The sequence below is a fragment of the Anguilla anguilla genome, chromosome 6 (assembly GCF_013347855.1).
Source record: "Anguilla anguilla isolate fAngAng1 chromosome 6, fAngAng1.pri, whole genome shotgun sequence".
Taxonomy (NCBI): Eukaryota; Metazoa; Chordata; class Actinopteri; order Anguilliformes; family Anguillidae; genus Anguilla; species Anguilla anguilla.
This window is the reverse complement of record NC_049206.1, coordinates 32,533,738-32,557,691: the sequence shown is the minus strand read 5'-3', so window position 1 is coordinate 32,557,691 and position 23,954 is coordinate 32,533,738. Positions and strand designations below refer to the sequence as shown.

At 39.5% G+C, this 23,954-nt stretch overlaps 1 protein-coding gene across 8 annotated transcripts in view; it reads right to left on the bottom strand.

Moving 5' to 3' along the window:
• The window catches only part of LOC118229842 (saccharopine dehydrogenase-like oxidoreductase), a 303,871-nt gene that overhangs the window by 214,897 nt on the left and 65,020 nt on the right, over positions 1-23,954 (bottom strand). Inside the window, exon 3 of one of the 8 annotated variants that reach the window (XM_035422298.1) lies at positions 22,527-22,583. The exons of the other annotated variants lie outside the window; for them this stretch is intronic. Coding sequence (XP_035278189.1) covers positions 22,527-22,583 — 57 coding nt within the window. The remainder of the gene's footprint in view (positions 1-22,526; positions 22,584-23,954) is intronic. 8 annotated transcript variants of the gene reach the window in all.

The following is a 23,954-nucleotide window of genomic DNA, read 5'->3' as shown; positions in this document are numbered from 1 at the left end:
AAGATTAAATGAACTTTTGTTTCTATTTGGATGATTAACTTCACGAGTTGTTATCATACAGACGCAACAAAAACATTGACAGAAACCTTAGAATCGCGACTTTCCAATGCGCCCATTGACAAATGATATGAATTGTTTTAAAAGTTCTAAATTTGATTAATTAAACCATGTATGCTTTGTTAATCCTTACTCATTACTATGTTAATTTCGCTCATCAGGAAGTCCGCCAAAATCGCATTCACATTTTAACGTGTGATAACTATAGAAGGAGAATAGGGGAGGGGCGATGCGAGATCCATGTGAGAAATGCCAAGCCTGCGAAAGCAGGATAGAATGTCCAAGTGTAGCCTAATTCACTTCTTTTGAGGTAAACATTTCGTTTAATTTTGGAAAATGGTCCGTCCAGAAGCCGACATTGATGAAGAGCGGTGTCATTTCGAACAGCGAACTGATCCAGCTGAGGATCAACTTCATGAGTAAGTATATTTCTTATGATCATATTGGTAAATATGTGTACTGGATTGCAATCTCTGTGTTTGTTCGAATATCCAGCAATATGCGCGTTTGTAAATTCCCACACTACGAACGATTCAAACTATTGCATCTCAGAATTATAGGCTAGGCTCTCTGCGTCTGGTTGTGTGTTAGAAGTAGCAGGTATTTTTTTCGATCATATTGGTAATAAATAGCCCGTGGTGTGGCTAGGATTCTAAAACTGATGTCCTCGCACAATCGATATTAGCATACTGAAAGTAAATTCGGGAAATAGCAATATAATAACCACTTAGCTAAACAGACCTAGCCTACTTCAGATTGAGGCATTGTTATTGATGAGTTGCGTGTAGTTGAGCTGGAATATCAATGTTTATTCAGTTTAGCTAATGTTGTTTCGTTGATAGCTTGCATTATTTGTAAATGTGTGCTGTATTACATTCTCTGTGTGTTTGTAGGAATATTCACTAATATGCGCGCTTGTAAATTCCCACACTACGAACGATTCTAACCATTGCTTCTCAAAATTATAGGCTACCTCTCTGCGTCTGGTTGTGTTTGTTTGGTTCTTTGTTTGTATATGATGTAACCATGTCACATTTCCTAAGTTTTGTTTTCATTAGTTAGTGGTTTGCCCCTTTTTTGTAAAGAATTGTTTTGTAAAAAATTTAATTTTCACCTGTTGAAGGAAATGTGCTATATAAATAAAGTTTGATTTGATGTCACATTTCCTAACAATTTTGTTTTTATCATATTTACAGAGATGCTGATCAGGAAACACGGCCTAGGAAAGAGGCCACGCGTTGCAAGAGTACACCAGTCTCATCTCATCTTCCATGCGTATAGTTTGCTTCAATAAATGTTCTGAAAATCAAAAGATGTCTTTGTTTCTGTCTTCTAAATGGCTCACTGAGTCTTTGTCTTAGTGGTGGGGAGGCATGCGGCCAGGTGTGAATAGCCTACTTAGCTGGCAGGTCGTCCTACCCAATGCATATTCATTACAGAAAGGCCATTTGCCCTCCCATTCTCACCTGGTGTTGAAAAATAGTAGTCACAACACTAACCTTTAGCAATTTATTTTATATTTATCATTGGATTTGCTAAAATATTTTGTCATCTTTTGATACCCAAGACCTTGATGAACACATTTCAGTGACCAAAGATCTTAGTCACAATTGTTTAGTGTGTTTTATTACAACATTCCTGTGCATGTTCAAAACTACTGTTTACAGTTTGTGTGTTTTTAGAGCAATTTGCAATCCACATATGATTATGACCTACTTACTGCTGCCATAGTATTGTAGCTGAGTTTGTGCTGAAAACAGAGATATGAAATACTTTGGAATCACTGCATATAAAGTTGATGAAATTTACAGAAATGTCAGAGCATGGCACAATCACCAGTGTGCCTCATTTTACCCTTAGACCCCAGAGGGTTAACCTGCTTTTACCCTCACTAATAATTGTCTACTACTTCTCAATTATTGCTTTTGCACCATATCTACCCGCCGTTCACCGAACGTATACACTGCATTATGACGTACTGTCTGCACGTTCAGTTATTAACTGGCTACAATATTGAAAAGCCATATGGATTCAACGGGAGCTTTTCTGTGCTTACTAGCCTGTGTTCTTCTTTAAAACCACGGACAGGTTTGCTAATGATATTTCACGCATTGCATAGCTATGTCATGGTGCTGCACTAACAAAGTCAGACTGGTAAACCTTCGGTTGAAGGATTGAATCCCGCCTCGCCCTCAGGCAGATAATTTCCTCTTTTACACTAACGTTTTCTTACGCTTATATTTGCTTTACCAAAACTCACTCACGACCACCCATATGCATTTCATGACGGCAAATGCATTCCTTTGATTCAAAAGTTCCACCAGTTCACCATTTTGCTATTTCTACTAACTATATTTCTTCACTTGGCTACCTTACAAAACCTTCTTCTCAGCAAACACCATGTTTCTACATTCATGTTACCTCGCCCTGTTCTCTATCTAGCCACATACAAACAATTACTACGTATGTACGTTCTGCAACTCCCCATTAAAACATTACATGTAAAATCATGACTCACCCATAATTATAACTACTACTACTGAACATGAGAAAAGCACATCAGTGCAATAGATTTCACACGTTACTTAACCCTCCACTTTAACAACTAATGCTTTATACAGACTGTTATAGCCTATATACCGTTCGATAAGGAAACTAAGCTTGCTCATGGTCACTTCATTTACTTCACACTACTGTCTGTGATCATGTCAGCCTTCACCTACATGCCCATTCTGCTAAAAACATATTGTTTCAACTACGCAATTTCATCATTTCTCCTAATTTCTCTCACACTGTTGTTATTTTCTCATATGCAAAGCCTGCTGGGACATATGAGTCTGCTCCTATTCTCCACTATCAAGTTTTCCGGTTCTAGCTTAGCAAAACAGCGAAGAGGATTCCTACCTGCAGATAAGCCTATAAAAATGCCTTATAAACCTTACAAACACTAAAAGTGCATCTCCACAAAATAACAGACAACGGAGTAGGACAGAAGGGTACACAAGTTGCGACCTAGGGAGCTCTAATTCTACGGGCTTGCTGATTCTTTTGTCAATCAAGGCTCGTTGGATGGCCGTCAAATCCATGAGTACATACACTGGCCATATTTCACCTGCGTTTCTGATTCGTTTACACTTACGCCACCGCACCCTTTGTCACAGCCACTGTTTTACATATATAGCAAACCGAAACTGCTAAACGGTACACACTCATCAGACTGTACAAATTCACACAAGGATAGCCATAATCCACAACCGTTTCTTACAGGGTCACTTCGCATTCCTCACTCTCATAATAAAACGCTTTGCAAAAAGAAATGACATCATAATAATAATAATAATAAATGAAGATTATGTAGGGAAAAATACATTTCCTGCTTCAGTGTTTTTGGATGGTCACCTACAATCAACCTAATTCAATTATCAAGGGGGGGTTAGGATCAAAGCCTTGTGATGACGGTACCACCAGGGTGAGGCCAGAGTAATCAATGGGTGTGAGACAGGAGGTCTCGGTGACAATGACCATTTGGTTTCCTTCCACACCACATACATATGTAACAGTGTCCATTTGTTTGCCTGTCACCCAATCAGGGACAGGAACCTGCATTTTATTTCAGTATTCTATTTCAGGTGTGGGGCATAAAAGCTTGTACTGACACATCACTATGGTGTGATTGAACTGCCTTGCTTTCACCCGGTATGCTGCATGCTGCATTAAAGACTATTTTTGCTTTGATAATAAATTGTTATTGACCTGAACATGGAGTTGTACTTTACAAAGGACCAAATTCCTACAACTTCATTCACATCAATTTGTTGTGAGTGTTATAGTATTTCTATCTGTTCTCATATACCCCTCACATAATAACTAGCTGGTCAAACATTATCAATGGTCTCAAAATTATAATTAGCCGAAATTGCCAGATGTCCATTTTCATGTAATAGTAGTGGGATTTCTACTGCATCCACTTCATCGGCAACAAAGAACGCGAACGCGATATCTGTCATTGCTAGACGAGGCGAGCAGGCTAGTCAACGAAGAAGTGTCCGACTTATTGACTCCTACCCTGACTGCAATCGGCTACTCTCGCCTGTTTTCGAGGCTAGCCGAAAGTCATCTCAAACAAGCCTATTACTTTCAGTCAGATTGGTGTCATACAGCATTTTTATAAGGGTTATGGGAAGTGAAGTCCATAGGATGATCGGCTCGAGCAATCTAATTGTTTACTACATATCCCATTTGTGCTTTCGTAAACTCAAACTTTTTGTGGCCATGGGGGTAAACCATTGCTACTGTGTGAAGAGGGGAGTCAATAATTCATGTTATGTTTACAGGCGTTACATACCTTTCTGCATAGTTTTGAAGTCATCTTTTACTGCTGTTGTAGCCTTTACTGTATGAAAAGCTTTACATGGGAGAGGGATCAGTTATGTTGGGGGGGGGGGGGGACGACGACAATTCGATTCTTTCCAAACATTGTCCCTCGTGTCCCCTTATAATCCTACGCCCATGTTTGTTCACAAGCATTTGTGCCTGCACTTAAAACTGCAGGGTCATTATACAAAATCCACTCATTGAACGTATTATTACACATTTTCGTTACAAGCAAAACTCACTGTAAAATGTTTTACATGTTATTCGATTATTATGTATTCATGCTTTCATATATTTAGGTGTCCTAAAATGTTAAGCTGCTAGCATCCTGAGGAACTTAGAATCCTACAGAAAAAGGGTATCCCGAGCCTGGGTATCAACGAGTTCAATCCGCTTCTGTTTTGCTCCAGAAAACGATGTCAGATAGGTCTATCAGCAAATATATGGCCTAGCTATGCCCAGAAGTCCTCAACAATAATATTATTTTCCAAGAAATTATGAAAAATCGTTAACAACGTTTCGTTAGGTGCAGTGTCTTTTACTGCTACCACACAGTGAATGCGTAAGTGAATGCGATAAGAAAATCTTCGGTTACGCTGACCTATAAAACGCTATTCCAAAAGCAAAATTAGACATGTTATAGGCTACATTGTTAGAAAGCTTATACTCTCACCTACTGTATAAATGAATTGTCAATCAAGCCAGACTGTACTAAAAAGGGCAACAACGCCGTAAACGATACGTGTGGTGTTATGCCCAGCTATTTTGAACGTACCCAGGCATCACAAATGCGCAAAATATATTTAATAAACTGACTATCCAAGACAATAAATGACCACTCAGTCTCAAAAAGGACATCTCTACGAGTAAAACCAATGGTATGGTTATGTATTTATTCAATATTTAGTTTAGATATTGACTGTATCATTTCTTAAAACATTTTCTCGTTTATTTCGTTATTCAGTGAGCAGCGTTTTCACTGCTGTATAGGCATATCTTAGGGCTATTGTCATGTTCATCTTGCTGCTATGACGGAATATGATTTTTGATTGCCATTTTTATTTATATTAGCTTCTCCACCGACCTAGCTTACGGAAGAGGACGCGAAGAGACAGTATGTGGAGTCACAAAACTGACGTAATGTGAAACCAATCAGTGAATACGTCATTAAGCCTGCCCACCCGAACGGTTCTGCTGCACTGAGCTGCCGAAAATATCGTGCTGGGCACGGTTTGTAATCATTCCGCGCCAAACCATTTCCAGGCGGAAACACTATTGGAACCGTTCTCTGTGCTCAGAACCGTTCGGCCCTGCCGTGGAAAAGGGGCTAATTTCTTTGTCTGATTTACGCCTCCAATTACTAATTTGCAAAACAAACGGAACCTGCTTGGTGGGTTTTGTGACGAAAAAGTCTCAACTGTAATTTTTTACTGATTCAAAAAAAGAAAGCAATGAGACATGATAGGCCAAGAGATTTATTACCATTTAAAAATCATTGCACAAGTTAAAACACGTTTTCTTTGACCACAGTGGCGGAGCTTGTGCATTAGGACAGGGTGCGCAGAGCCAGTTTAGGGGGCCCCTTTAACACAATTATTTTAGAAATATCACTGTGACCCAATGACGCATGTCTGTATCGGCATATCACACTTTTTTTCTTTTTTTTTTTTAAACAGAAATCTAGCTCATTGGCTATGGCCACATCAATCACGCAGGCTAACAAAAAAGTTTCAGACACACTGAATTATAGATATCACCCATATTCCTTTAATGGTTAAAGATGCAGAACCCTGCCACAGACCAAAACACAGCCGCTGACAATAGCCCAATCAACTCTTTTGTGAGAGAAATGTGAAGTCATTTTCGTTTGTTTGTTTAATCACCCTAGCTACCGAGTTCATACTCAAAACAGGCAGGTTGATTAATGGCTGAAGTAGGCTAATTGTGCCTTTTGCGCTTTTAGCTGCATTTTTAGATGCTATGTCCACATTTACGTTAGGGAATAACAGGCGCACACTTGTAAAGCGTCACATGCCCAACATTTTAAGCACAAGCGTGAAAATGCATTCATATATGCGCTGAGCTGTCCTCTAACTGACCTGCCAGTTTTGGGGGTCTCTTCATTCACGCCTCTCCTCTGTCCTGATCCTTCTTGACCTGTCTGCAGCTTTCGACACGGTCAACCATAAAATACTCCTCTCCACCTTGGCTGAGATGGGCATTGCTGGGACTGCCCTGTCTTGGTTCACTTCTTATCTTGCAGATAGGTCCTACCAGGTCACCTGGAAGGGGTCTGCCTCTGCTTCTCATCCCCTTGTTACGGGAGTGCCACAGGGATCTGTACTGGGTCCTCTGCTGTTCTCCTTATACACCAAATCTCTTGGTTCAGTTATTAATTCACATGGCTTCTCCTATCATTGTTATGCAGATGACACGCAACTCTTCTTCTCTTTCCCCCCCTCGGCCACACAGGTCAATGATAAGATATCTTCCTACCTGGCTGACATCTCCACCTGGATGGCCAGCCACCACCTGAAGCTCAGCCTCAACAAAACTGAGCTGCTCTTCTTCCCATGCAAGACCTCCTTACTACGTGAGCTCTCAATCACGGTTGACGGCACCACAGTGACTGCCTCTCACTCTGCCAAGAGCCTGGGGGTGGTCCTGGATGACCAACTGGACCTCAAGGAGCACATCAAGGCAACATCACGGTCCTGCAGATTCCTTCTATATAACATCAGAAGGATTCGACCATACCTGACGACGCACTCTACCCAGCTGCTCGCCCAGGCTACGGTGACCTCTCGCCTTGATTACTGAAACTCTCTCCTTACAAGCCTGCCAGCTTGTGCCATACAGCCACTACAGATGATTCAGAATGCCGCTGCCTGAATCATCTACAACCTTCCCAAATTCTCCCACGTCACTCCTCTGCTGCGGTCACTCCACTGGCTACCGGTCGCTGCCAGGATCCGGTTCAAAGCTTGCCTACACTGCAGCCAACAGGACAGCCCCCATCTACTTGCAGGACATGATTCGATCCTATGTGCCTGCTCGACCACTCCGCTCTGGGGCAGCAGGATGCCTTGTACCCCCTCCCACCCGACCAAAGGGATCACAGAGCTTCTCCACCCTAGCTCCCCAGTGGTGGAACGAACTCCCCGTCCCTCTCCGAACCTCCCCTTCACTACCCATTTTCCGCCGTGGCCTGAAGACTCATCTCTTCAGACTATACCTAGACTAACTACCACCACGCTGTATATTTCACTTTAAATCCACCCCCCCCTTTTATGACACTTGTTACATGTTGCCCCATCCCAGCACTTTTTGGTAATTTGTATTTGTCCTAATACTGTAGCTTATTTTTCTGCCTAGTTGGCTTTGCAGAGGTTAGGTCAGAATAGTGTTCACTGTGTGAACTAAACTGTGTTCTTGGCTAGAAATAGCTGTACAAAATAAGTATCTTATTGGACCTGTGTTTAGTAGTCTATGACCATGAAATGCATTGTTTGTACGTCGCTTTGGATAAAAGCGTCTGCCAAATAAATGTAATGTAATGTTATGTAACAATTTTCCTGTATAGCTACTTGTCGCAGAGCAGACATTGAGGAGAGTCGGTATCAATGTAGTGTAACAGTTTTTGGATTTTGCTCATTTTCTCAGAAAATATTTAGCCATTTTACTTCAAACAGCTCTGGCATGTCAGTAGTCACCCGTTTCAGTTACTTTCATAACTTAATCATGCCGCATAATTTATGCTGTATTTTTATTACCATTACCGTAAATTACTGTACATCAAAACTTCCATACAGCGTTCTGTTGAAAGACAATGTAGTGACCTGTGAATTAAGTTATGTCCATTCTTGTACAGCATTTGCAAAGGGATGCATTTATGTCACTGACAACAGCTCATTTCATTTTGACCAAAATTAGGTTCTTACATTAAACCTTACATTAAATAAATTAATTTTTTTAAAAATAAATTAGTCCATGGCCTATTTATGCATTAAAAACAAAAACAAAACCAGATAGCAAAAAACAAATAGCCTAATATACAGACCAATCTGGTGTGTGCTTATAAATTAATGCATTCATTTCCATTATTCATTTAAGTATAGGACTGAATTGCAAGTATACGATCCTCAATGCCGACTGTAGCAGCAGCATGCAAAAAGTTATTTAGTGTGTTACATTTATGACGTGTTGCATTTATATCGCCTATCTCCTAAGTGAAACTAACATGGATGACCTTAGACTCTGCTCAAAACTATCTGACTATTGTCACATTTCACAGTCAAAAGTTAATTGAATAACCGTTTATACACGTACATTTAACTCAAATATAAACAAAACGCGTGTCACTAAAATGTATTTTCCTCTGCTTTCCTGTTAAAATTAGAACAGCGGTAATTTGACGCAAACCACTTTTCTAGTTTAGAAAAGAGTCCCTTGGTTGAAGTGCTAACTGTCAGATATGGTTTTGAGTGCTCGCATTTGCCGCCTGGTGGTGGTTTTGCGAACAACAAGTAGTTCCTGAGGAAAAACAAGAAAATATATGAAAATTTGCCTCTGTCTGGATCTCTCGTGGCGGCAGCACAAAAAGTGAAACCCTGAACCACTGTAACACGCTGTTTTTAAATAATTTCTTTAAAAAATAGTAAAAAATCGGCTCTACTTTTCAAAGCATATACAAGAAAATCTGAATAACCCCCAGAAAATGCACAGGAATGTTGTAATAACACACACTAAACAATAGTAACAAAGTTTTTGGATAACTGAAATTTGTTCATCAAGGTCTTGGGTATCAAAAGATGACAAAATATTTTATCAAATCCAAAGAGAAATATATAATAAATTGCTAAAAGTTAGTGTTGTGACTACTATTTTTCAACACCAGGTAACAATGGGAGGGCTAATGGCCTTTCTGTAATGAATATTTATGAGGAGGAGGACCAGCCAGCTAAGTAGGCTATTCACACCTGGCCTCATGCCTCCCCACCTCTAAGACAAAGACTTTTCACAAAGCAATACTCAGTGAGCCATTTAGAAGACAGAAACAAAGACATTATGATTTTGGAACATTTATTGACACCACACAAACTATACATGGAAGATGCCATCCACACACACCTCCAGGTTATTTCAAAGTTTTGTGTGCCATTTTGGGTGCCTTGGCAGCATCAGCAGCTTTCTCTGTTTATCATGACAGAGCTGGCTGATCTGCTTGTGAGACTGCTGTACTCCTGCAATGCCTGCGTGGCCTCTTAGCTGGTGGTGAACTAGGCTGTGTTTCCTGATCGGCATCTCTGTAAATATAATAAAAACAAAATTGTAAGGAAATGTGACATCAAATCAAAAACTTTATTTATATAGCACATTTCAATAGGTGCAAATTAAATGTGCTTTACAAAAATGACAATGACAAGAGCAACAACAATATAAAATAAAGGAATGGTCTATCCAGCCACATATTTACAAATAATGCAAGCCACCAATGATACTGAAACCAGTGTTTAGCTAAGTCTGTTTGTCTGTCTGTTTAGCTAAGTGGTGGTAAAATAAAAATAAAATGGTAAGGAAATGTGACATAGTTACAGCATATACGAACGAAGAGTTCTGCCTACTACTTCTAACATAACCAGACGCAGAGGAAGCCTATTTTGAGATGCAATGGATAGAATCGTTCATAAATTCAGAACAGAGTGTGGGAATTTACACATGGCGCATTACTGAATATTCCTACAAATACACAGAGAAGTTGCAATACAGCACACACATTTACCAATATGATCGTAAGTAATGCACTTACTCGTGAAGTTGATTCTCAGTTCGCTGTTCAAAATGACAACACTCTTCATCGGTGTCGGCACCTGAACAACTCGTTTGCGTCTTCATCGTCGGTCTCCCACAAGGCATGAAGCCTGTCAAGTCCAGTCATCTGTGGCATTTTCCAAAATTAAACTAAATGTTTACCTCAAAAGAAGTGAATTAGGCTATGCTTTGACATTTTATCCTGCTTTTGCAGGCTTGGCATTTCTCACATGGATCTCGCATCGCCCCTCCCCTAGTCCCCTTCTATGGAGAGTAATTATAATGTTGTTAACATAAAATCAATATCTCCAACAACCCCCTTCAATCACCACCACTTATGGAAAACATTATACAATTATAATTGCAAGTTCAAAGAAACCTCTCTCCAAACTATATGGACTCCTATCTTCCACAGACAACACTATTTCTCTTCCTACCAATAACTGGGAAAAAGACCTCAATATCAGTACCAATGCCGACATTTGGACCAATATCTGTAAAAACACTTTCTATATATCTAATAATATTAACATACAACTAATTCAACACAAAATCAACCACAGAGCACATATAACTCAACACAAGATGTACAAAATGGGATTCACAGACTCAGACATATGCACTCACTGCACACTACACACAGCTGACAACTACATTCACGCCCTCTGGCAATGCCCTCCAGTCAATCAATTCTGGCAAGAAATCATCACCAACATATCACTACTTCTGGGATGCAGCCTCCCACTATCCCCGTCACTGTGCTTACTTGGAGACTCATCAGTAATCGACACTTCCAACCAAAACACAACTCCAATACTTGTCGCCCTAAGTGTCGCCAAGAAAACAATCCTACTAAACTGGAAAAACAGAGATCAACTCTCCATCTCACAGTGGTTAAACCTACTAACAGAACATATATCAATGGAACAAATCTCAGCCTCAATCAGAAAACAAAATTAAAAATCTAATAAAAACTTCTCACCACTCCTAAAATCTCTGCAACTGCTGGTGAACTAAGGCCACGCACACACACCCTCTTAACCCCACTACTACTCTACCCACATACACAGACACACGCACACACCCTTTTTTTATTTTTACTTTTTTTTCTCCATTATTATTATTATTATTATTATTGTTGTTTCTGTTGTTATCACCATCAGCAATGGTCAAAACACATCCACAGAAATACTTATATCCCACCATAACTTGATTTATTTGACTTATCCATCTCCCAATAACTAGTGTCATTATTATTATTATTATTATTATTATTATTATTATTATTGTTGCTGCTATTACTATTGTCATTATTATTATGATTACAATTGTTATTACTACTACTGCTATTTTTATTATTATTGTTTCTGTTGTTATCACCATCAGCAATGGTCAAAACACATCCACAGATATACCCCTCCATAACTTTTTTTGACTTATCCATCTCCCAACAACTAGTGTCATTATTATTATTATTGCTGCTATTACTATTGTCATTATTATTATGATTATTATGATGATGATTATTATTGTTGTTGTTGTTATTATTATTAATATTGTTATTATTATTATTATTATCTTGTTCTTTTTTTTTTTCTTCTTCCCTCTCTATAGATGGTATGCACATGACGCCACAGTAGGAGGAAGTCACTGCGGTTACACCCACTGAGTGGCAGAAAGACTACTGAGTGGCAGCGTTAGCGTTCAGCTTGAATGCCGTGAAAACACAAAAAACACATCTAAAATGGGAAAGAGCTGTTGTGCGATTGACTGTACAAATAGATTCAACAAGAAATCGGAGCTATCTTTTCTACAGATTGCCGAAAGCTAAAGAAAAGAGAAGCAAATGGATCACTGCAATTCGCAGAAACAACTGGAATCCAGGCACCAAAACGTGGATTTGCGGTTGTCATTTTGTGTCAGGTATGTTGGATTTTTGGGTAAAATCATACCTTAAGTTATGTAGGCTACTGTACTGACTACTCATCAATTAAATATTTAGCATCTTTCATTTATATTCTGTGCAACTGTAAAGTTTTTGTCAGCATTTATTAAAAAACATCCATGATGATGAGCCTTGTGTTCTACAAACAAAGGGGGGATGGTTAGATAGTATTAGCTAGCCAAGCATAAAATATTAAGGTATGATTTTACCCAAAAATCCAACATACCTGACACAAAATAACAACCGCAAATCCACGTTTCGATGCCTGGATTCAAGTTGTTTCTGTGAATTGCAGCCATGCATCACTTCTCTTTTCTTTAGCTTTCGCAGTCTGTAAAAAGATAGCTCCGATTTCTTGTTGAATGTCGATGGACCACTGGTTCTTTGGTAAGTTGTAAGGATCACTGTCGAGTCCAACTGCCTTTAATTTAAGCAGACAATCGTTTGTTTTACTCTCGGTTTTGCAGTTTCCTATACTAAAGGCAGCCATGTGGCAGCATGTTTTGCCACTCAGTCCCGACTGAGGGGGCGTATTCCAGTGGGAAAGTGACGTAAATGCATACCCTCTATTGCACTACCTCTATCTCATTTCTCTCCCATCTAAATGTCAGCAGTCATGGCTAGCTACCCTCTCCAGTATAACCTGATCCCACTCTTGTTTGAAAATATCCAGTTCTCAGTCTATTGATTACCTGTCTGTCTGCCTGTCTGCCTGTCTGTCTGTCTATCTGCAGTGGCGGTTCTATAATGTGGGGCGCTGGGGCGCCGCCCCCCTAAATGTGAAATAATTATAAAATAAAAATTGTTTTCTCGTACAATGCACCTGGTAGTCTGTCAGCGCCTGCCAGCATTCATTAAAAATTGGTTCCAAAATCAAATTGTATTTGGTAAATTTCTGTGTGATTATAGCCTACTTCCTGGGTGAAGGGCGCTGGCCAAATGAGTATGTAAGTCTTTCAACTTTTGGCAAGCAGGTGACCTGAGGCTGCTCTCTAAAAGGCTGCTGCAGATTTTCCACGGGGCGCAGCTCTCTGCGCCCCAGACACTCCTATTTTTATTGGCAGCGAATTGATATTGTTTTTTGTTCTAATGTGATTGGACAATTCTCGACGCTATCTTTTATGTTCACGCCCGCCATTAATATAACTACGGATGCGCGACTGTCACTCCTGCTCCTTAGCTAGCTGACAGGTACTTTCAGGAGATGGCAACTTCAAGTAGAACCGCGGAAATCAAAGAAAATTTGGTTATTTCCTTACAAAAACGCCCTTTCACAAGGCGATCACTGGAAGAAAAAAAAAAAGGATAAAGGAGCTTGGACCGGAACAACCCATTTTACAAATTCAGCAGCAGGCAAGTGATCGAGGACGAGCATACACCCGGAACGGGCTCTTGTTATGACAAACGGAGTTGGCTAGCTGGATGTGGTGTAAGTAATGCTTTTATTGCTTTCCCTGTTTGCTATTTCAAAGTGTCGGCACCGAAGCGTTGTGGACAACGACGGGGGTACAAGACCTATAACATCTTTCTGAAAAATGCAAACGGCACGTAAGTAGCCACAGCCGTCTAGACAATAGTACGAGACTAAATTTTTTTGGCAGGTTTGGCACTGCTGAACAGCTAGATGAAGGCTGCAGGATTGGCATTAGAAGGCACAACGAAGAGATGACAAAATCGACACATCCTGTCCAGAATAATAGACTGTGTTAAATTTTGTGGAGCCTTTGAGTTGGCTTTGCGTGGCCACGATGAGAGTGAGAGCTCCGATAATCCCGGGATATTCCGTGGGTTGGTGAATTTTGTTGCCTCCTTTAAACTTCAGCATTCACATTCACATTTTGTCCAGCAGATGGCAGCAGAAGGCTCTATAAATGACATTGGAGTTAGCTAATATTTTCCTACTTTTTTATGACTTCATAGAATGTAACAGTGGCAGTAAAAATGACTTTAGTAGTTCCATATTTAGAAATTGAGCTGTTGCCTATTGGTAACTTTAGGTGATGTAGGTGAAATGGGCATTTTGTCATCTCTACATATTATTTTATATTATTAAGGAGGGCAAAATATGTTCAAGTAGTGCTACTGGCCAGTGTTTAGGCAACATTAGTGTGTCGTGTTGTTTTTAGATTTATTTATTTATTTATTTATTTATTTATTTATTTATGTTATTTGCTGAGCTATGAAGTGCTGCTTCAGTTTGTTTGTCCCCCCCAAAACTGTGCCCCCCCCAAAAATTTTTATCACCAGCCACCACTGTCTGTCTGTCTGTCTGTCAATTTGTTTGTCTGCCTGCCTGTCTATCTGTCTGCCTGTCTACCTGTCAACTTGTTTGTCTGCCTGCCTGTCTATCTGTCTGCCTGTCTGTCTGTTGGTCGATCCAATTATTATTATTATTATTATTATGATTATTATTATTACTTTTATTTTTTATTTTTTTGGGGGGTGGGGTGGGGGAGGGGGGATAACATGGGTGGGCAGGGGTGAGGGGAAGCCAGGGGTTTTGATTGAAGGGGGAGGGGAGTTGGTGGGGGGATTTGAAGCGGCTTCACCCTGTTTTGTAACTGTAGAACTGTAGAACGGAAATAAAGACATTTTTTTTTTTTGTCATTAACATGGGAATGCGATTTGGGTGGACTTCCTTCTGAGCGAAATTCACATAGTAATGAGTAAGGATTAACAAAGCATACATGGTCTAATTAATCAAATTTAAAACATTTAAAACAATTCATATTATTTGCCAATGGGCGCACTGGAAAGTCGCGATTCTAAGGTTTCTGTAAATGTTTTTGTTGCATCTGTATGATAACAGCTCGTGAAGTTAATCATCCAAATAGAAATGAAAGTTAATTTCATCTTGTCGAGCTCCGCCGGCGGAGCTCCCAACCCCAGAGGGTTAAGAGTAAACTTCTAACTCCAATTATGGAAATGTTCCAGGAATCACTCCCTCCTGTATTGAGAGGAGCCATGATCACTTTACTTTTAAAACCAAACAAACCAGCCCATAAGTGTCAATCTTTTCGTCCAGTTTCACTTTTAAACTTGGACATGAAAATTCTTTGCAAGGTGTTAGCACGTAGATTAGAGTCTGTTCTCCCACGTATTATAGAGTTGGATCAAAATGGGTTTGTTAAAGGGAGACAAGGTTTCCAGGGTTTCCGCCAGTGTATTGCAAGCCCGGCGGCCCGCCAGGCCTAAGTTGACCCTCCGCCGGGCCTGAGCATCGGGGAATTTTTTCTTTTTTTTAAAATGTATTTTTAAGATGTTTTTTAAACTACAGTTACAGTGTGGCGGCTCGGTTGAAAAGCTCACCAGCGACATCTGTTGGTTAAAACGTGAATGCATAGGAAAACAGCAGGTCTGAGATCAGTGTTCTTTATCCTCATTGTGCGTAGAGTGACGTTCAACGCTTCCAACTATTACAAGCTTACGTTGTCATAAAATTTTTCCCGACCGTGAAAACTGCCTGACTTGTTTACATTTTGAACAGATGTGGCTACAGAGTAAATCAATCGTTGTTTCCATCGCAGCACTTTCGACACAAGTAATATCGAAAAAATCTTATTTCTTCTTACGGTGAAGAGTGCCTGACCGGCAACCGGAGAAATGTGTTAACACAGCGGCAAAATTAGGCTATATCTAGAAATACCATCTTTGGGGAAAAAACGCTACGGTTAAGGGTCAGGCACTCTTCACGATAAGAAGAAATTTCAGGATTTTGTCTATACTGCTTGTGCCTAAAGTGCTGCAATGGAAACAACGATAGATTTACTGAGAAGCCACATCTGTCCAAACTGTAAACAAGTCAGGCAGTTCTCACGGTTGGGAAAAATTTTATGACAACGTGGTCATGTAGCTAACTTAGCTAGCTAGCCAAACAGTCAGTAACACAGATACATTTAGGGATAATGTTAAGGAGGAAAGGTAGCCTACAGTAAAAGCCAAAAAACCTTAGACAGTTTTTTAAATGTTTAAATGTGCCCATCATTCCAAGGCTTGTTGTAAGATTCAGTAGCCAATCAGGACTTGAATACACATTTTTTGTAGAGTGCAAAAACCTTGATATTATTCACTTTAATTTAATTTATTTTGTTGTTGTTGAAATGTGCCCAGCATTCCAAGGCTGTAAGAATCAGTAGCCAATCAGGACTTTTTTCAAGTTTTTTGCAGAGTGCAAAAACTTCGATATTATTTATTTAAAGCTAATTTCTTTAAATAAATTGTTAATTGTTGTTGTTGAAACCACAGCATTCCAAGACTGTACATTGTTGTCAGATTCTTTGTAAGACTCTGCTATGCTGTAAATAGTTGTTGATTTTTTTAAATGTGTGTTGAATAAATGACTTATTTATAACAACATTCACATTACGTAGTCATATTTTGAAATCTCCAGTCAGCTTTTAGCACTGACTTAATGTAGGGCCCTATGGAATCTGTGTTATAGCTTTTTTAAATTCTCAATTCCGCGATTCCGTCCTTGATTCTGTTATCACAGAAACTATAGGGCCCTACCTTAATGCTGCCATCAGTCTGTCGCTGGCCCGCGCCGGGCCCCCATCAAAAAAGACACTTGGCCACCGGGCCGTGCCGGGCCGCTGGGCCCTGTCAAAAGATACTTGCCACCGGGCATAACAACTTTTCTGGGGGAAACCCTGAATACCATAGTTGAATGCAACTAATTCCTTCTTTTAATGGGTTAGAGTGACTCCATTTAGCCAGTCTGTCAAGTGATTTAGTATTTTGTTTGTATTGTTGTATACATTAAATTGCAATAATTGTCAAAGATCTGTAAAGTGTTTTTTTAATAGGACAACATCTTCAATTTCAGACAAGTTAGTTCAGCTGTCGGACTAGTAAATGATCAGAGACACTTGTTCAAAGAACTAGTGGCCCAAGATGTTAATGTCAAGCCCTGTATTTCACTACAAATCAACTGTTTTGACTCATGAATCTCACTTTTTCATACTTTTCAACTGAGAATTTATTTTCATCAGTGTAGGGGTCCAAGTAATCTAGGGGTCCGAAAGCCTAAAACCTCTCCAAAAATGAATGAAATACGAAATACTTTTGTCCATTATAAAGCATATAAAACTGACCCTTTATAATGGTTTAAAATGGAACATTAATATCACATTGAAAAATAATGCAAAAATATTGTAACACAGTGGTACACATACCTCATCATACATGTTTTTCTGTACTCTACTACAGTATGTACTCTTTCGTTGCATGGGGATGGGACAGCAGGCAAATTTTACACCCATGTACCAAATATCAGCACACAGTAAATCTGAATGAGAATTTTTAATGCCATTTCCATTCCATACTAACAGACAGGGCTGTTAGTATAAATTAGCCCCCAGTATAAATGGGCTGAGCATTATTAACAAAGGCTAGTTCACTCTTATGACCAATGCGAATATAACAATATGAAAAATATGAGAAAACGTACATAATTGAAATGTTACAAGCAGTAATATGTAGGCTACATGTTTGAATAAATGCTAGCAAACTTCATGCTGTCTCCTCTTTTGACCCACTACCCAGAGAATTTGCTGAACCATGCAGATGAGTTGACAAAATGAGTAAAATCTTCCAAAAACTGAAGGGAAAAAAAGTTATTCTCAACGAGTGCTTGTATATTACTGCGTAATGTTTCAGTTGAAGGCGCAATGCTGTGCTGAAGCACCCACTTGCACAGGTACATGGCACTCTCTCTCTTTGTAATAAAATCCTAATGAAACATGCTATATACCATTGGAAAGCTTGGACTGTCCTCCACACAATAAGTGTCAGCAATCAAATCAGAATGAACTGAACAGAGTTACACCAGTGCAAATAGTGAATGGGGTTTTGGGTCCATTGTAAATACCTACCCCGCTTCTATTTGCATGTTTATTTCTCAAACGGATTGTTCAATAAATGACCATTCAATCTTGAAACTGACATTTTGGTCAGATTGTATATTTATACCATATTTAGTAGCAGCTATTAATAGTAAAATGAAATGGTATGATTCCACAAAAATTACTTTTGTTTATTTCGCTATTCAGTGAGCAGCAGTGTTTTTCACCACAGTACCGGCATACCTTGGGGCTATTGTTGGTTTTATCTTGTTGCTATGATGGAATACAAATTTTTGTTTGTGAAAGAATACTTATATAAACTCATATAGACACTATTGTCCAGTGTGTCATCCTTGGGGGGTGTAGTTGCAGATGAGACTGCAGGGAACGAGTGCTGATTAACCTAATGAGTTCCTGAAGGTAGCTGGCTGGCGAAAAATGTAATTCCCTTAAATTATTGCTTTTATCAGTCACTAATTCATGGTGCACTGCTGTAACACCTACACTGCTGTAAAGCTTAGACTCTTCGCACTTTGATGCAAAAAACCCAGTCTCGATCGGTAAAACCACTAAAGATAACAAAAGAAATAACAAGGCAGTCCCCTTCCCCAAAGTAGGGCTGAAATTGACACCCCAGGTTGACACAACCATTAATACTAGAGTGATGGTATTGATATTGCTAGAAATCCCCCTCAGGGCCCTAATCAATCAATCTGCTCTTTACATACAGGCAAGAAAATGTCACTATGCATTCTGCATTATTAGGGGTCCAAGCAGCGAAGCTGGTGGAACCCTATTGTATCTGTTAGGATTATTATTAGGGGTCCAAGCAGCGAAGCTGGTGGAACCCTATTGTATCTGTTAGGATTATTAGGGGTCCAAGCAGCGAAGCTGGTGGAACCCTATTGTATCTGTTAGGATTATTATTCTTATTTTTTTCCGCTAAAAGTGTCTGAGGCTCAGCAACCATAAGTCCTGGAGCAACCAAATTTGGCAGGTGGGTTCCTATGGCCCCCCACTACTCAGGCACTAAAAATCACGTATGTCAGCCAGATGGTGGCGCTATAACAAAGGGTAACGCGTAAAAGCCCATAACTCCCACACCATGAGTTAGATCAACACAAAACTTCATCGACCTATGCATCTCAACGTGCTCTACAACTTTGCCATTGGCCCCACCTATGTCCACCATATTGTTTGCCCGCCATTTAGACTTTTTAGTTGGGGCGTGGCAGTTTTCTCCGCTAAAATGTCTGAGGCTCAGCAACCATAAGTTGTAGACCAACCAAATTTGGCAGGTGGGTTCCTATGGCCCCCCACTACTCAGGCACTAAAAATCACCTATGTCGGCCAGATGGTGGCGCTATAACAAAGGATCATATTTTAAAAGGTCATAACTCCCACACCGTAAGTCAGATCAACACAATACTTCATCGACTGGTGCATCTGAATGTGCTCTACAACTTTCCTTTTGGGAGCACTTATGTCCGTCATATGGTTTGCACACCATTTGGACTTTTTCATTAGGTGGGGTGCGGAAAAGCTGGAGCTCCAAATCTAAAGGGTTACGACATCGAGTAAACTTCTTTACGGCAAGCGACAACCATGGCGACGCAAGTAATCCGACACCGTAGGTCTAGTTTTTAGCAGTGAGGAGACGGTCTGACACTGCCACCTAGCGTGCATGCTAGGATAGGTTACCCAAAGTTTCTTAGTAAAAGCTTTCTGAGAGGATGAATAATTACTTTTCTTTGGCATGGATCCATTTGAAGACAGTATCGGGTGAGTTCGTTAAGTCTTTAAATCTGTCATAATGCTGAGAAATAGCTAAACCATTTTATTGATAGGTTCTGAGTTTCTGTGCAAACGCGCGAAAACACGCTGGTATAATGAAACAATGACGGTAGCCTAATACATATATAGTCCGCTTCGTTCCGTTGCTACCATAACATAACGACCTACAGCTGCAGTTTCTCGCTGCAATTACTAATATTGAATATAAACAAAAGACGCAATTTATGCTGTAAATCGTATCCTCAATTTAATCTCTAAATCGACTGTAAGCTTAGGGTTGTAACTAGGTAGTTGTTTCGTAGGTGACTTAACTCGTCTTAACTATTGCCGTAGGGTCTAGTTTATATCAGTGAGGGGACCGTCTGACCGTCGGGAAGCATTGGATGACAGTGTCGGGTGAGTTCGTTTAATTTTTAAATCAGTCATTATGCTGAGAAATAGCTAAACCATTTTATTGATAGGTTCTGAGTTTCTGTGCAAACGCGCGAAAACACGCTGGTATAATGAAACAATGATGGTAGTCCAATACATATAGTCCGCTTCGTTCCGTTGCTACCATAACATAACGACCTACAGCTGCAGTTTCTCGCTGCAATTACTAATATTGAATGTAAACAAAAGACGCAATTTATGCTGTAGTCTGCCAGTGTCTAAATAAATAACACGGTCCATTTGAAGACAATATCGGGTGAGTTCGTTTAGTCTTTAAATCCGTCATTGTGCTGAGAGAAATCGTAATCTCAATTTAATCTCTACATTGACTGTAAATTTAGGGTTGTAACTAGGTAGTTGTTCCGTAGGTGACTTAGTCTTAACTCGTCTTAACTATTGCTTGAATGTTTTCATAGACTGCGTTGTTGCTGTTCTTGTTTGTGTTAGCGTTAATCAGTTTTACCTACTGGGTCCAAGTTGAACTGTGCGGTTGTTCCCTGCACTTGGAGCGGTATTTCTCTCTAGGGTTTTCGGCACACTTATTCCTGGTTATGGTTATACACTTTGTTGTACGTCGCTCTGGATATGAGCGTCTGCCAAATGCCTGTAATGTAGGCTAATGTAATATTCCGTAGCAACAAGATAAACCCGGCGTTACCCCTGAAATATGCCAGTACAGCAGTGAAAACGCTGCTCACTGAATAACGAAATAAACGAGACAATTTTGTTTTTTACATTATACCATGTCATTCCACAGTCAATATCTGGGACTAAACATTGAATAAATATACAATCTTACCATTGGTTTTACGCGTAGAGATGTCCCTTTTGCGACTGAGTGGTCATATATTGTCTTGGACAATCCGTTTGTGATTCCTGTTGCTTCTCATCTGCCAATAAATAAATAAAACGGTCGGCTGCTCTGCGCGTAGGTCCCGACTTGATAACTCGTCTTTTGTTTCGTTTTTTCTCAATGTCGTATTTATTATTTGAGATGTGTATTTATGTGTTATCATTCTATCTGTCTCTGAGGCGCTCTGAAATGTGCATTCTCTGCTAAACTGAGCAATGGATTGGAATATGTGTCTGGCGTAGTGTTGCACGGTATACCAAAACTTAAGCACTTTCTCGGTACTTTAAAAAAAAAAAAAAAAAACGGTTTTGTATTTGAATTTTCCAACGTTCGGTAGTTCTGCGTCAAATGTAAAAGCCAGGGAAATGTGTCTCCCGCATTACTGATTTAGAGGATGAAAAGTGTAGTTTGTCAGAATCTTCGCTAGATGGCAGTAGCAACTAAGGTTGCCAAGTGAGGTGACCTGCGCTTGTGCATTCCCTTCCCTGATACAGCGCAAGCTTTGACTCAGTTCACTTCAGTAGCAATAGGTGTTCCAATTTGGAAATATTTTATTATAGATAGATGCTTTATTGTTATTAAAATATGCTGTTTTTAAATCTATTTAAAGGTGAAAGACCTGTTTTAAAGAGTATTTACTTTACAACTGTTTAATTTTTTTAATATATTTAACATATTTTTCTATTGTTTAGTGTTGTAACACTATAGGCCTATGCATATTAATATGTTGAAGAGACTTCAACTTACAGGTTGTTAATGAACCAGGTTGTTAATAAACCATGAATTCGAAAATGAGGTCAACCCTTGTGGACATTACGTTTCTGATCTATTAAGGTAATTTCAGTATCGTTAGGTACCGAGTATCGAATTAGCACCGTTTAAGTTTCAAGTATCATTTCAGTATTGAGTATCGTAATACTAAACCTGGTATCAGTATCAAAGTCAAAATTTCGGTATCATGACAACACTAGTGTGACACCTTTTTTAGTTGCGGCGCAGAAACACTGCAGCTGTGCATGCACACCGGACCATCTAAGTGTTACGACATCCCATCTAAGCGTTACGACATAGTAAAGGCCTTGACGGGAAGCGGCCAGGACACATCCATGGCGAGGCAACTAAGTCATCCGACAGCATCTCTTTGCACAAAATTGGCCATGAGTCATCAATATTTTATACGATCATCATGATATTCAGTAGATATGTTGGGTGAAGGCATATGATCGTGAGGACAAAGCCATTTCAAAACTGCTCCATAGGGGGCGCGATGGTGCCAATGCTTGGACCCCTCCCAACGCCGCTTGCGGCTTTAATTTCCATTGAGATGCGTTTTCAGCAGCATTTGAAAACATTTCTATGAATATAAATAGAATATCAAATTCAAAAAGTACCAAAAAGTAAAAAAGCAACTTCTTACCTTACAAGCAGTGAAAAAATTATCGGAATTGTACGTTCCAGTGAAGCATGCTACCACCTGAAAAAATCAACATTCTCAAAGAACTACCCATTGTGACTTTTGCCCCTGCTTGGAAACCCCAAATACATTACAGGAACCATACAAGATTATTTACATAGCTTTCGAACATAGCTTATGGCATCCTTCTAGCTGAAACTATGGCTTCGTTATACTACTGATTTACTACTGAAATTTTGTTTGTTTATCGGCAAAAAGACTTGTTCATGATTTGATTATATATTTTTGTCATTTTCCTCGCGAGCTCGCTGTTGTGATCAGGTCATTTACGGTTGACATGCCTGATTTACAGAAGTATGGCAGCTGATTGCAGATCAGATGACTCAGAAACAGTGAAATTACTTGGTTTTACCTTGCTAACTGAATTTAGTTTGTGAGATAACTAACCAATATGAACACATTTTGTACACATAAGCTCTCCAAAATGACAGTATTTGACTGAAATACAGGACTTAGTCAAAAAGCGAGAATGTGTAAATGAAGAATATTTGCTTTGTGGGGTTCCGGAGGGTATCACCCTCAATGGAATTATCTTCTGGAAGTGGAATATGGCTGGAAAAACGATATATATATTATTCTAATTTGGAGAGCTTTGGTGGTGTTTGGAGAGGTTTTTGGAAGATTTGGGCCCACCTTTGAGAAAACGCATGTCAAATTTTACTGATTTGTTCAATCCACTCCAAACTTTTATCCTGGTGTTGTATACATCCAGAAATCTGGTTGCGCCTGGTATCAGAAATACGTACAACACATATGCTAAATAAATATAATATAATCACTATAGAATAAAGAAAATATAAAAAGATTTTTGTATTTCTTTTTTGTTTCCAGAATAAATGTCCTGTATGTTTACAGAGTGAGAAACAGGATCCCAAAAAGGTCAGGGTATTTTCTCTTTTGGTACAAATGTGCTCTTTATTTCAAGCAGGGGGGATTCCTACAAAAAGGCCTGGATTTTAAGTGGGGAAAAAAGGGTTCAGTGGATGACCTATGTGACAATGATGGCTCTTAGAAACTTCATATTTGGCATAGGTGTCGTGTATCGCCTACTAATAAAGCTAGAACACAGAGTTTATTGTTATTCCATTCATAGTTTTATTGCAGAAGCACTGAATGCCTGAGTTGAACAATCTCAGGATGCCGCTGTCCTGGCCATTAGGAGGCTTCCGCAAAGGAGTTAAAGACGAAACCGCGAAAATGTAGATAGCCGTTTCTGCTGAAATTCACACGCCTGAATTGCACGCACATTTATTGGCACTGTCCATTTCATTCTTTTATGCAATTAAGCTGATTTTACTGTAGTTAATTTAGCATGTCTAAGGCTGCACATAAACCTGAAAGCAGCAAAACTTTCAAAACCTGAAATACAGT